The 14,508-nt window shown below is 43.6% G+C and overlaps 1 protein-coding gene and 1 long non-coding RNA gene across 2 annotated transcripts; one reads left to right on the top strand and one right to left on the bottom strand.

Annotated features, from left to right (window-relative positions):
• Positions 1-4,354: 4,354 nt before the first annotated feature.
• ldhba (lactate dehydrogenase Ba) lies at positions 4,355-14,101 on the top strand. Its single transcript, XM_032589520.1, has 8 exons — positions 4,355-4,515; positions 8,730-8,866; positions 8,950-9,067; positions 9,151-9,324; positions 9,423-9,596; positions 9,668-9,785; positions 12,276-12,399; positions 13,355-14,101. The coding sequence occupies exons 2-8, from the start codon at positions 8,738-8,740 to the stop codon at positions 13,520-13,522; spliced, it is 1,005 nt and encodes a 334-aa protein (XP_032445411.1). The 5' UTR covers positions 4,355-4,515; positions 8,730-8,737; the 3' UTR covers positions 13,523-14,101.
• On the bottom strand, positions 7,275-8,720 carry LOC116736774 (uncharacterized). The gene is made up of 2 exons (XR_004342668.1): positions 7,748-8,720; positions 7,275-7,682 (listed from the first exon to the last, which is right to left on the bottom strand). It is a non-coding gene; the product is annotated as an uncharacterized LOC116736774 (long non-coding RNA).
• Positions 14,102-14,508: the final 407 nt, after the last annotated feature.

Genomic DNA, 14,508 nt, shown 5'->3' with positions numbered 1-14,508 from the left:
AGTCCACTCATGTGTAACTGGTTGCTCGACTTCCTGACCAGTCGACCTCAACATGTCCGGCTGGACAACCACTTCTCATCCACCATCATCATAAACACCGGAGTGCCACAAGGCTGTGTGATGAGTCCCTTCCTCTACTTCCTCTTCACCTACGACTGCAGACCTGTCCATGGCTCTAACGCCATCATCACGTTTTCAGACGACACCACGGTGATCAGCCTCATCAGAGATAATGACGAGGCCACTTACAGGGAGGAGGTAGACCGTCTGGCTGAGTGGTGCGACAAAAACAACCTGCAGCTGAACACCGAGAAGACCAAGGAGCTTATCGTGGACTTCAGGAAGAACGCTGACCCACATCCACCCATCCACATTAAGGGGACAGTGGTGGAGCGTGTGGACACCTTTAAGTTCCTGGGAGTCCACATCTCCAAGGACCTGACTTGGACGACCAGCTGCTCCAAACTCATTAAGAAGGCACATCAGCGCCTCTTCTTCATGAGGACCCTGAGGAAGAACCACCTGTCCTCAGAGATCCTCACGAACTTCTACCGCTGCACCATTGAGAGCATCCTCACCAACTGTATTACAACTTGGTACGGGAACTGCTCTGTCTCCAACCGGCAGGCGCTGCAGAGGGTGGTGAAAACTGCCCAGTATATCGCCGGGGCACCGCTCCCTGCCATCAAGGACATCTACAGGAAGCGGTGTTTGAAAAGGGCCGGGAAAATCACAAAGGACTCCACTCACCCAGCACACACACTCTTTTCCCTCCTGCCCTCTGGGAGGCGTTACAGAAGCCTACGGACCAGAACCACCAGGCACCGGAACAGCTTCTTTCCCACAGCTGTCACGCTTTTCAATGCCTCCTGACATAAAACATAAATTATAAGGACTGTACTCCCCTATCCTCTCATACAACAATAACACATGGACTATCCTCACACACACACACACACGCACACACACCCACACACACACACACACACACACATCACGGACTGTTTTCTTCACACACACATACAACCTGTAAATTTTATCTGCCATTATTTATCTATAATCCATTCCCTAACATTCTTGTATATTCTGTGTAATCTGTACAATCTGTGCATATAGGTCCCATATTTATATTTATACACAATATCTATATCTCTTGCTATAACCCCTTATAGTCCATACATACAGTACATAGTCTTGTACATCTGTAAATAAATATTTATATCTCGTAGAGCACTTCTGGATAGATGCAAACTACATCTCGTTGCTTGTACTTGTGACAGTGCAATGACAATAAAGTTGAATTCTATTCTATTCTATTCTATTATTTTCTTACAGTTTTTAATAATGAGTTGGACAGTTCTCAACACTTTGTTAGTAGTTTCTGCAATCCCTTTACATGCTTCCTCTGCTTGATAAATCCCAATAATTTGACCCTTTTTAAAGAGATTAAAATATTTTCCATGACCACAAAATGTGTCTTTAGACATAGTTGTTTGAGAAATGATACTTGTTGCATCAGTTGGGGTTAAATAGCATGTTATTATTATTATTATTATTATTACTACTACTAATAATAATAATAACAATAATTAATTATTATTATTATTAATAATAATTAATAATAATAATTAGCCAGGATAATAATAATAATTATTATTATTATCCCTTCCCTTCCCTTCCCTTCCCTTCCCTTCCCTTCCCTTCCCTTCCCTTCCCTTCCCTTCCCTTCCCTTCCCTTCCCTTCCCTTCCCTTCCCTTCCCTTCCCTTCCCTTCCCTTCCCTTCCCTTCCCTCTTGTACTCTATTCTATTATATGTGTAGTGAATATCTGATTAGTTCATCCATCCATTATGTTACACGCTCTCTCTGGTGGGGTCTCTGGTACCTACCTCCAGCGGTCAATGGGAGAGGCTGGGTCACCCTGAACAGGTCACCAGTCCATCACAGTATCTGTTTAATTTGATCAGAGTCTGACATCTGTATTACAAACGATCTTTGCTATTTTGTATTTGCGGAAACATGACCGAGTGAGCAGTCTTAGCAGCAAACGGTCTTTAATTTATATTTCCCCGCAACTTTGTCAGCAAGAGTCGGTCAGTTAGAAGAAGGCAAACGGCTCATGATCACTCTGAATCTACTTTATGTGCTTTGTACTTTCGAAAGTTTCGTCTTTGTAAGTATTTTTGTGTTTGGGAGACACTTTGACATGTGTTGTTGTTTTTTCTTCGATTCATCAAATGTGGAACAGTACATCATTTTTGAGTACAGCATTTAGATAAGTGTATTAGTAATGTATTTTCCTTTCTGTTATAATTCAGTTACAAAAACGTTTCGAGTGTACAGTTAATATAGTTTATTATCTGGTTATGTATTTTCCCTTCTGTTGTATTTCAGTTACAAAGAAAAAAAAATCTATTTAAGACCTTCAGTTTTAAAAAAAAAAAGCAAACCTTGCATGGAGACATTTATTAGTTGTTCGCTGGCTGTCAACATAGTTACGTGTTGTGAAAACAGCGCATTATTATTGTTGTTGTTATTGTTAGGCTTGTTTTTGATTTATTGTTTTTAACACTTATGAACTTTTTGTTCCTACACATGAATTTACCCTTTGTGGGACCACAAATACTGTTTTTATTCACACCACCACTTCCTTTCAATCTTCTCTGAAACATAACAGTACATGTTGTGTATGTGTATGTTGGAATGTCACTACCAAGGTAAATAGGTTAGAACCCATTTACATTTGGTAGATGGGAGTCCTGCCTCCTGAACCCATAGGATATCCTGGAGGACAAACGTTTTAGTTGTTTCAGAAGTCTAGAGATTGGGGTTTGGGTTGACCTTCCTAAACATACAACTAGAGCATCAGCAGAACAGCTTTGATACAACTTGCAATATTCATGTGGAGCCCTGCCATTCATAGGGATTAGAGACCACAGCTCTCTGTGAAAAGTTAAAATCCCCAAATACTGAAGGTGTTTGTAACTGCCTATGCTAACAGTTCAAACACCAAATATACTTTCCATTAATATGGACAGTACAAGCTGTCTTAGCATTAATGTCTACACAGTCTTCCTTATCTCTGCTCATGGATATAATAAATTAGCACCAAGGAAAAATGCATGTCCCTCTTGGATTGACTGCTATGTAGATGCCAGCCATCAGGATGTCAAGTAGTGCTGCACTCAGGTATTTCAGTTTCCTGAGTTGTATTTCTGCAAATAAACAAATTGTCCACAAATAAATCTGCAAATACTAAACTGTAAATAGGCCTGGATCCACTGGTCTATGAGTCTGTTGTTGAGCATCATCTCTTCTGCTGTCATCTGTTGGGCCAGCAGCATCAGAACCAGGAACTTAAAAAGGTTCAACAGCCTGATAAGGAAGGCTGGTTCTGTTCTGGGGACGACTGTGGAACCTCTCGAGATGATTTCACAAAGAAGGATTTTACATAAATTAAGATAATTATGGACAACTCTACCTATCTGCCTGTCTATCGTATTCTATGTGAAAAAGTGTTTGCCCTCTCCTGATATCCTTATTTGTATTATTTGTTTTGCATGTTTGTCACACTTCAGTGTTTCTGAACATGAAAATAATTTAAATAGTCAATACAAAACAAGGAAACGCAAAATGCAGTTTTTAAATAAAAGCGTTTATTACGAAAGAAGAATAAAAAAATCTAAACTGTGTGACAAAGTGATCCGGTGATGTAACTACCAGCGTCCGGACATCCTGTTCAGCCCCTCCGCCGGAGCCCTCCCTCCCTCCGCCGGAGCCCTGCCTCCCTCCGCCGGAGCCCTTCCTCCCTCCCTCCGCCGGAGCCCTGCCTCCCTCCGCCGGAGTCCTCCCTCCCTCCCTCCGCAGGGGCCCTGCCTCCCTCCGCCGGAGCCCTCCCTCCCTCCGCCGGGGCCCTGCCTCCCTCCGCCGGAGCCCTGCCTCCCTCCGCCGGAGCCCTTCCTCCCTCCGCCGGAGCCCTTCCTCCCTCCCTCCGCCGGAGCCCTGCCTCCCTCCACCGGAGTCCTCTCTCCCTCCCTCCGCAGGGGCCCTGCCTCCCTCCGCCGGAGCCCTTCCTCCCTCCCTCCGCCGGAGCCCTGCCTCCCTCCACCGGAGTCCTCTCTCCCTCCCTCCGCAGGGGCCCTGCCTCCCTCCACCGGAGTCCTCTCTCCCTCCCTCCGCCGGAGCCCTGCCTCCCTCCACCGGAGTCCTCTCTCCCTCCCTCCGCAGGGGCCCTGCCTCCCTCCGCCGGAGCCCTTCCTCCCTCCGCCGGAGCCCTTCCTCCCTCCCTCCGCCGGAGCCCTGCCTCCCTCCGCCGGAGTCCTCCCTCCCTCCCTCCGCCGGAGCCCTGCCTCCCTCCGCCGGAGTCCTCCCTCCCTCCCTCCGCCGGAGTCCTGCCCCATCCTTCTCTTCCCTTCTTCTCTTCCTACTTCAGGTCGTTCAGCCTCATTTTAGCTGGCCGTCTCATCGCTCCAACAGACTTCACACGGTCTCTGATATCAGCTTTTTCTTTAAATCTGTGAGTGTTTGCAACATGTTTTTCTTTTGAATTCAGTTTTTTGTGATGTATAGCTAACCTTGCTGCTGATGTTAGTCAGTGTGTGGGCCGCGGCTCCGTCATGCGTGCTGAAGGCAGCAGCAGCAATGGATGCTCCTCCGACAGGCAGACAGCATGTTGGGTCACAGTGAATGACAGACTACAGCTAATCAATGAGCTTTTATCGGTACCTCTTCGGGCTTTGAACGTAATTAAGAGATGCTAACTCATCATGTCAGCTTGAAACAGAAGAAATAGAATTGCTTTACTTTTAAAAGCTTAAAGCGGAAATACTGTTTAGCATTTGAACTCTGTAGAATACGGTTCAATTAGTTTTACGTTTATTTAGTTGAAAGTGACTATTATGACCTAGGAATAATACAAATAGCGCAGCCTACAAAACACACAGTTTGTTTGTTTGATTGGAGCCTCCATTTTGTTAGTAACCCGTTTCGGTTCAGCATGAAGGTCGACGGAAGGACTCGACAGCGTCCTCTGAAGTTCCACATCACAAGGCAGCAGAACCAACATGTCTGCCTTGAAACAAGTCCAAGTCTTTAGCAGGCTGCTGGCGCTCACAGAGATAGTTTTAAAATAATATGAGTGAAGGACTGCTTATGTAACATGAACCCGAGGTTCAGAAGATTAAAGCAGGCCTTTGTGTCCTACAGGCTATTGTCAGACACACATGGAGCTGGACAGCTAAGGACACACAGAGGTGTGTTTCCCTGTATGGACATGGCACTTACCCCCCTCAGGGCCACTGTTCATTTGACCTTGACATGCCTGTTAGCAACCTGAGCTAACATGCAGAATATTTTAGACCAGGAGCTTAAATGTGTATCAGGACTGAGGACCTGAATGAGGCTTGTAGCTATGAAGTTTTCTTTTCCATCATGTTTACTTTTTCCCTTTAAAGCGATCAAAACCAGATTCTCATTGTTCTGCCAAGTATCCATGGGCCCGTTAGCAGTTCACCTACATCCACAGCCGACAATAAAAAAGTCAAGCATGTTTGTTTGACTGCGACCTCGATTCTCCTCATACACTTGCAGATGCTGCTCCTCATCTCATCTCACACCAACAGATTATTGTGCTGCCTCGCTCTGCATGCTGACCCAACTAACACAGACTAGGGGACATCTTCCCAGAACCCGACACAGGCTGCTCCCCTCCAGCTAGTTGCTGTGAACTTGCAGTCAGTTGACTGTGAGGGGGGAAAAAAAGCCACTTCATCTTTATTTTGCTTAGAAGAAATGTATTATAACTGTAATAATGCTGTCTGAGTTTAACAGCAATAAAAATTATTTTTCATTTTTTAATAGGAGTAGTAAGATTTTCATACTGATATTTTTACTCCCTATTTGCAGAATATGTAAATCCCATGAGTAACCAAAAGACGTTTAGGAAGTTTGGATGTCATTTGTGGTTTAAATTATAGTAGCTTTTTAACTGTAAGATTTAACATGGGTCTTCTATTAAAGCACATTTGCTGTGGTGGATTTGATTCTCTTAACTGTTTTATTTCTGTACCCAGCCTGCTGTTGGATGACCCTTTGACTTTTATTGCAAAACTTGTTGATCCATGTTGAAACAAAAGTGCTCTAGCAGTATTGATTGTGCAGTGTAGTACAGAATATTGCCTAAGAGAGTGAGAGTGATGACAGAGACTCAGTTTATTGATGGGGTTCTGCTAACTGCAGAAATAAGAAACATTTTCACACAGTTAATGTTAGACTTTGACTTTTCGATGCAGTTGAGGTTTGACTTTTTCTGCAGTAACAAAAAGAACTGGAATAATAACAGCTAAGCAACTAAGCCCTGCATCAGGATCGCAAACTTTCTGCTCAGTCATCCATAAAGCTTTACCTGGCTGACAGTGCAGTACTTAGTCTGATGTAGCCAGACTAAGTACTAATTTTTAATTCAGAAACCAAACGCTGTAGAGATCCTGTTTACATTATGTGACTGAGAGGAAAAAACTGGAAACAAATAGAACATTTATTCAAAACAGTTCTCTAATGTTTCATACTGTATCAAATTTCATCAGTTTATATTTAATCAAAAATAAGTTTGTGCATAAAATTGTGGGAGTTAAATTATCTTAAGCCGTTTATACAAACAGATAATCTATTCTATTATGTTAGCTTAGCTCTGCCTTTTTCTTAAGTGAAATAATCAAAGAATCATTCACCCGGTGTGTGAGTGGACACATAATGCAGTATTGCAGCATACTCGAAAATGTGCTGCAATAGGGAAGACGTACAACTTAAATGCATTTTATAATAGACTTTTGAGCATTTGTATCAATTCAGAATTCCCAGGAATAGGAATTGCGATTTTCGATAGAATTGTTTTTCTAGAATCAGTTGGACATTACATCAGATAGCTTTAGATCTACATTCTAAAACTCAGATGTTTCTGCAGGAGCAGATCTGTAACCTTTGCAGATTTGACATACTTTCAGCCTCATGGTGTCTGTTTCTCCCCGTCTCTGCCTCAGAATGATCCTGATAAAAACCATCTTGTTCTACACTTCATTTTGTCCAGATAGTCTGGACTCTCAGCTGTTGAGAAACGATTGTTTTCTGGAGGTGTGGACTCTCTTCAAGCTTTATAGTCAGTGGCTAACATTTGCTCAGTTTGACGCTATAAAACTCTGGAAATTGCCTGTGGTGTAAACAACCTTTCTCCCCTGCAAAGACAGAAGAGCCGATCCAAATAAGGTGGCTGTTAATATGAATTCAATATTTGGAAGCGTGATCAACACGGACTGAATGGCTTTGTTCACTTTCTCTGCTGCCATCACTAAAACTACAAGCACACTACAATTCTAAAACAGCAGAAAATCGTCATCATTCAAAAAATGTTGTGTTCGCTGATTGGCCAAGTAGAAATGTTATCGGAGGGTATCAAAGTCAATGGGAGAAAGCCCAGACAGAGCTGTGAAGCCAGATTTGAATCGAGCGAACAGCATCGGAATAGCCAGGCCAGCTCAGAATGTATCCCCTGCTTCCCGTGGTCAGCTGAGAGGTTTGAAGTCGAAGACAGATGGTAATTACAGAAACGTTCCACAACAGCCTTGATGTGGCACATTTCCCAGCATTCAGTGGTTGTGCTGCAGATACTCCACCAGGGTGTATTTGGGTCTGGCCCGAGGCGCCTGCTTGCTGTCCAAGTGTGAATGAAACAGCATGAAGGCTTCAGCAGAGACTTTCACTGAGGTGACCAGATCTCAGTAAAGTTTCTGAAAGAGTCAGACACCAGAGTTAAAACTAATTACTGCTGTAACCAGCATAGCCCCTCCTAGACGTCAGCTCACAAGGTCTGTTTAGTTTAAATGCTTATTTTCGGTGATCAGTCGTTAACCGTTAGATATAAAGTACAAGAATTAGTTCTTATGTGTTATTTTGTTGTCGTTTTCTTTCGTGAGCCGTCCTCACGGGTTGTTAACACCAGAATAATGATTCTTTTATGATTCTAAATCGTGCGCAACATTGTCTGTCGTGTTTTCCTTCTCCGTCTGATACGGGTTGATCTGGACAGCAGCGATTTTGTTCATGTATATTTCTCTCACACATTGGTCAGGAGTGTCAACTTACTTTTCTTTTTTTTATGGGTCCGCTATGCCTTGTGCTGCGCTTGCCTAAGATGGAGCAGATCACTTCTGCCATAGACTTTTAGGAACTATGTGTAATTTCATTAAAATGTGATTCGAAACTGCATGGCATTCTGGGTGTGGTAGGCAGGGGGAAGGCTTTAGCTGCTCAACCTGTCACAGCCAGCTAAGATCACTTATTGGTTACCTAGCAACAACCTGTTGAGCAACAGCAAGCTAGAGAGGAAACTGTAAATAAAACAGAAAATGTAACCAGTTGTCAGTATTTCAGATATTTAAAATAAATAAATAAATAATGATCAATTGATATGAAAGGCTTATATTGTGATATGTTTTTCAGTCATATCGCTCAGCCCTAATTTTAATCCATATCTGGATTATAAAAGTAGGAAGTGTTAAAGGTATCAGCCCTGCACTGCAGCTCTGTGGTCAGGAAGGAGGACATCTACCTCGTCTGAGAAGTAGGAAGATATCAGTGAAGAGACCAGAGAACGGTGGATTATGGATGACATTAAGTGTTGGTTTTTACCAACTGGGTAAAGTTGTCTCATTGGACATGTGACCTGTGTCTCTTCAGCATCAAGAATGTCCTCAGTCCTGCAGAAGTTGATCACCCCACTGGCCAGCTCCTCCGCTGAGCCTCCCAGGAACAAGGTGACCGTGGTTGGCGTGGGCCAGGTCGGCATGGCGTGTGCCGTTAGCATCCTGCTGCGGGTAAGACTCTCCCCCTCCATGTGAACAAGGAGCTGCTAATGTTGGCTCATTCTTTTTTTTTTTTTTGGTCCCTTTGTGGCCAGGACCTGTGTGATGAGCTGGCTCTAGTGGATGTGATGGAGGATCGACTGAAAGGAGAGATGATGGACCTGCAGCACGGCCTGCTGTTCCTGAAGACATCCAAGGTGGTTGCTGATAAAGGTGAGCGGCTGCACTGAGGTCACTCTGGTGCCCGCCTCTCTCCAGATGAGCGCCAACAGGTCTGCTTCTGTCTCTCCTGTCAGACTACGCCGTGACTGCAAACTCCCGTCTGGTGGTGGTGACGGCTGGCGTTCGACAACAGGAGGGTGAGAGCCGCCTCAATCTGGTCCAAAGGAACGTCAATGTCTTCAAGGCCATCATCCCACAGATCATAAAGTACAGCCCCAACTGTACAATCCTGGTCGTTTCAAACCCTGGTGAGAACGACTTTGTGTCAGAGCAACAAGTTTCCATGGAGTCCTGCTGTATTCACTCTGTCCTCCTTATTTTTCTGTCTTATCCTTTTAAATTCCAGTTGATGTGCTGACCTATGTGACCTGGAAGCTGAGCGGTCTGCCAAAGCACCGCATCATTGGCAGCGGCACCAACCTGGACTCGGCTCGCTTCCGTCACCTGATGGCCGAACGCCTCGGCATTCACGCCAGCTCCTTCAACGGCTGGGTGCTGGGTGAGCACGGCGACACCAGCGGTGAGTGTCACTTTGCTGCAGCTGCTCTCCACACACTGAAGCCAAACTGACCTGATGTGCTGCCATCACAGTTCCTGTGTGGAGCGGTGCAAACGTCGCAGGAGTCAACCTGCAGAAGCTGAACCCTGAGATCGGCACCGATGCAGACAAGGAGCAGTGGAAGGCAACACATAAGGCTGTGGTGGACAGGTTGGTCTGATCACTGTGGTTTTCCTCCTGTCAGCTGGGAACATGAAGGACTCATAATTAGGAACATGAACAGTGACTTGGTGTGCTGAGGTGGAAGTGGGTTTCTAATTACAGATGAGTCCTGGGGGAGCAGAACCTGAGACACTGATACTGTTGCTGCAAGTATCACCTGCTGAGGGTTATAGAGATATATTACAGATATATTAAGAATATATAAATATATTAATCTGCTTACTGAAAAAATAATCCCTTGATCAGCCCTACTGAGCTCTTCACATGTTGTTAGCTCCAGATCCATCCTCTGCAAAAGATCAAATGCTAAATAAATGCTGTTATTGCATTTAAGTAATGTTCATTTTCCTACTAAAAGGTGAATTGAATTGTCTTCATTTTCTTATACATTAACATTGTATAAAAAGGTCTTAAGTGTATAAATGCAAAATATGCAGAATGTGTAAACTTATCTGATTATTTGTTAGAATAATGGATTATAGATTACCCAAGGTTCAATCCTAGGACCCCTCTTATTCAATATTTATACGCTCCCACCAGCTCAGGTTATAACAGGAAATAATATTAGCTACCATAACTATGCAGATGACACACAGCTCTACATTATGATGTCACCAGGTGACTCAGAGCCCATCCAATCACTGAACAGATGCTTAGAACAGATAAATGTGTGGATGTGCCAAAACTTTCTCCAGTTGAACAGAAACAAAACTGAAGTTATTATTTTTGGACCTAAAGAGGAACAATCTAGAGTTATAGATCAAGAGTTACAGATCTAGAGTTATAGATCTAGAGTCAATGCAGAGCTTCAGTTATTACAACTGAAAACCAGCGATCAGGCCCGAAACCTAGGAGTAGTGATGGACTCTGACCTGAACCTCCAGAGTCACATAAAGACAGTTACAAAGTCGGCCTTCTATCACCTGAAGAACATTTCCAGGATTAAAGGACTAATGTCTCAGCCAGATCTAGAGAAACTCATCCATGCGTTCATCTTCAGTCGTATTGATTATTGCAACAGCGTCTTCACAGGTCTGTCCAACAAATCAATCAAACAGCTGCAGCTGATCCAGAACGCTGCTGCTGGCGTTCTCACTAAAACCAAGAAGATAGAGCACATAACACCAGTTCTAAAGTCCCTCCACTGGCTCCCTGTAGCTCAAAGAATAGACTTTAAAATACTGCTGTTAGTTTATAAATCACTGAACGGCTTAGCACCACAATACATTAAAGATCTGCTTTTATTGTATCAACCTTCCAGACCTCTCAGGTCTTCTGGTTCTGGTCTGCTCTGCATCCCCAGAACCAGAACCAAACGAGGAGAAGCAGCTTTCAGCATCTATGCACCACAAATTTGGAACAAACTTCCAGAAAACTGTAAAACAGCTGAAACACTGACTTCATTTAAATCTCGACTAAAAACCCACCTGTTTAGGATTGTATTTGAAACGTAATCAATTACAAATTTAATGATGGATGTGATGGACCGAGTTAAAAACAGGAGGAGTCACAGGACATATTAGAAAAATAGGGTTTATATTTTAACCCAAAGCTTATAAATAACAAAAGATAAACTGAGCTCATAAAAGAGGTCAAAGAAACAAAACTGAACTCAGGCAAAAAATGTAAACAAACTGGCTGCACAAACAAACATAACTGACCTAACAAAGAAATGACACACAGGGGTTTATATACTGGCTGATCAGACCAATTAAGACACAATAGGGGTAACTAAACAGAATACAATTACAAATAACACAAAAACAAATAACAGTACAGCTAAGTGTAGCTAAACTAAAGACCCAAAACTGAAAATCAAAAATATTAAACTTTAAATACTAATATTTACTTAAATACAAAACTTATCTAAAGAAAGAAACTACAAATTCCCCCTGCCAGCAGGAACTAGTGGTGCAGTTCAATCACCATGTAAGCCTGCTGAGCCCTGGCCCCCATCCTTTGTCTGGCGACTCCAAGGCAGGTAAGTACCGGCGGGAAAACAGACAGAATTAATCTTAAGCAAACAAAATTAACTTTAAGTTGATATAAATACATATGTTAACTAAATGTGCGCGCTAACAAATAGAACAAATGCATTCAAATCAACTAACAAATGTTTTTATTGAAACTAAAGTGTTGTTGTGCTTATATGAAAAAAATAAACTGTGCATAAAAAAAGAGTTACCGACATCAGAGTGTGGCCATGGATTTGGCCGTCACAATGGAACTTGACTTAATGTCATGTTTTGATTGTTGATTCTATCTTGCATTGTGTTTCTGTGTTTGATATGATGTAAAGCACTTTGAAATGCCTTGCTGCTGAAATGTGCTATGCAAATAAAATTTGATTTGATTTGATAAATGAATCATTAGTCGCTGCCCATATGTGTGTGTGTGTGTGCGTGTGTGTTGGAGAAATGGACCTTACTGATGCTTCCTTACTGAGGGCTGGTGTTAACAGGACACACTCTGTTCCAGTGCCTATGAAGTGATCAAGCTGAAGGGTTACACCAACTGGGCCATTGGCTTCAGCGTGGCCGACCTGACTGAGAGCATCGTGAAGAACCTGAGCCGTGTCCACCCCGTCTCCACCATGGTGAAGGTCAGCCATGCTCTCACACACTGAGCATCACACAAATCATGCTTAAATTCACATGTTTTTCTGTTATCTGTGGTCATTCTGGTGAACGGAAACCCAAAATTCAGGTTCTAATAAGACTAGAATATTTCTTGGTGTCTTTTGTTTTTTTAAGTATCTGGCTATTCACACAACACTTTTACCTAAAGCTGTTTATTCAAAGTAGAGTGAAAGGAAAACATTTAATAGAAGCTAAGGAATAACTGTAGCCTTGATAAGATTGTGAAGCAAAGTTCAGTCAGAGGTTCACTAGCTGTGGGCTGTAGCTGGACTCAGAGCTTCTAGACCCACAACGCACACACACACACACACACACACACACACACACACACACACACACAGGACCTGGGCTACAGTGTTAGGAGCAGGAGGATCCAAGCTGCTGGAGCTGCTGGTCCAGAACATTCTACAGTCTTCATGCTTCCTTTCCCAACAGAACTTTTGATACTGACCCACACTGCCATCACCATGGTAACCACATGAAAGTAGCCTGACCTAAACCTCCATAGATCCAATGGCCTTCAGCTGCCATGGCAACCTGGACTTCCTGAACCTCAGCAGAACCACCGGCTAACCCCATGCTTAGCATGTTGTATGGCTGCAGTGATAAAAACGAGCAAAGTCAAAGTACTGAGTGCAGATACTGTACGGTACAGTAGACCCATGTTTGTTGATCTGATGTAATATTTTAACTTGCAGAGAAACTGAATTAGTTTTTTAGTATTTTTTGTAAGCCAGAATCACCAAAGTGAACCGAAGCACCTCTGCCTGTGGATTTTAATCCATGTAATAAATATGTTCTTAAACTCTCCAATCATATTCTAAGTTCCTAAGATCCAGCTGTAGGTAAACTGAGTATAGCTGAGAAGTGAAGTGTGAGGTTTAGGGCCTGACTGTTTTCCTTCTCGCTGTGTTCCAGGGCATGTACGGCATCGACGGCGAGGTCTTCCTGTCCCTGCCCTGCGTCCTGAACGGCAGCGGCGTCGGCAGCGTGGTTAACATGACCCTGACAGACGCAGAGGTTTCCCAGCTGAAGAAGAGCGCCGACACACTGTGGGGCATCCAGAAGGACCTGAAGGACCTGTGAACACCTCCCTTCTGGCCCCCCGCAGTGCAGAGAACCCTGTCGTCTCCCAGCACTCCTCCTCTGTTGTCCTGTTCTCAGACTTTCATTCTCTTACTGTAGGAAGCTACAGGTATGTTTAGAGCTGTCACACACAGCTCTCAGGGAGAATTTAAACTTCTGTCCCGCATTCTGTTAAAACCTGTCTCCTGTCTTTTTGCTCTAAAATCCTCTGGTATGATTCCTAAAGTAAGATGCTCGTTCCAAACAGCTTGTTGGTTGCTTTTCCTGTGTTTGTGTTGGAAGATAGAAGCTGACTTCTCTCCGTTTTCTCAGTAGGGATTCATTTCTGTTCCTACTGGCTTCACTTGGCTCCTTTAGCTGCAGGGATTTCCATAGAGAGCTCAAACTGACTTGAAAGATCCATAACTCCAACAGTAGGTGATCCTCTGGCCTTATCATTAAACCCAACTGTAAGTTCACAGGTTGCCACCGGTAACAGTCACCTGGGAATGTTAGTGATTGGAAACAATCTGCTGGAGAGGCTGCTCAGAACACTGCTGTGTAATGACATGTTGGAATAATAAATTTGGTCACAAAGAACAACGTCTTTGCTTCTTTTCTTGTTCTATCTGGTCCAACAAACCAGGTGTGTTGGAACAGGGGCAGAGCGGAAAGCTGCAGTTGGACTGCTGGCCATGTTGAGCAAGCTCTGCGCCGGTGGGAACGCCGCTCTGCAGCACGATCCTCCTGCTGCTGTTTGCTTCAACCCTTGGCTGTCCTCCTCTGCTGCTGAACTTTTTCACTTAATGATCCAGAAAACATTTCTTTCATTTTCAATATTCTTCTGATGTTGAGGAATGATGGCTGCATCATTCCTCAAAAATCAGCATATGAATGCTGATTTTTACAGTTCATACTTGCTAGCACAAGCAGACAGTTTTCCCCTGAGGTTCCTGCAGGTGGACGGCTTCAGTTGGTGAGAATGCAGATATCCCTCAGGTGATCCT

Source organism: Xiphophorus hellerii, chromosome 17 (assembly GCF_003331165.1).
Source record: "Xiphophorus hellerii strain 12219 chromosome 17, Xiphophorus_hellerii-4.1, whole genome shotgun sequence".
NCBI classification, from domain to species: Eukaryota; Metazoa; Chordata; class Actinopteri; order Cyprinodontiformes; family Poeciliidae; genus Xiphophorus; species Xiphophorus hellerii.
The sequence above is the reverse complement of the archived record's forward strand: the minus strand, read 5'-3'. Positions and strand labels throughout refer to the sequence as shown.

Bases quoted from the DNA above. Each gene is read 5' to 3' on its own strand.
- ldhba (XM_032589520.1), top strand. From the start codon at position 8,738: ATGTCCTCAGTCCTGCAGAAGTTGATCACCCCACTGGCCAGCTCCTCC. The intron at 8,867-8,949 runs GTAAGACTCTCC...CTTTGTGGCCAG, and splicing joins CCGTTAGCATCCTGCTGCGG to GACCTGTGTGATGAGCTGGC. The intron at 12,400-13,354 runs GTCAGCCATGCT...GCTGTGTTCCAG, and splicing joins CCGTCTCCACCATGGTGAAG to GGCATGTACGGCATCGACGG.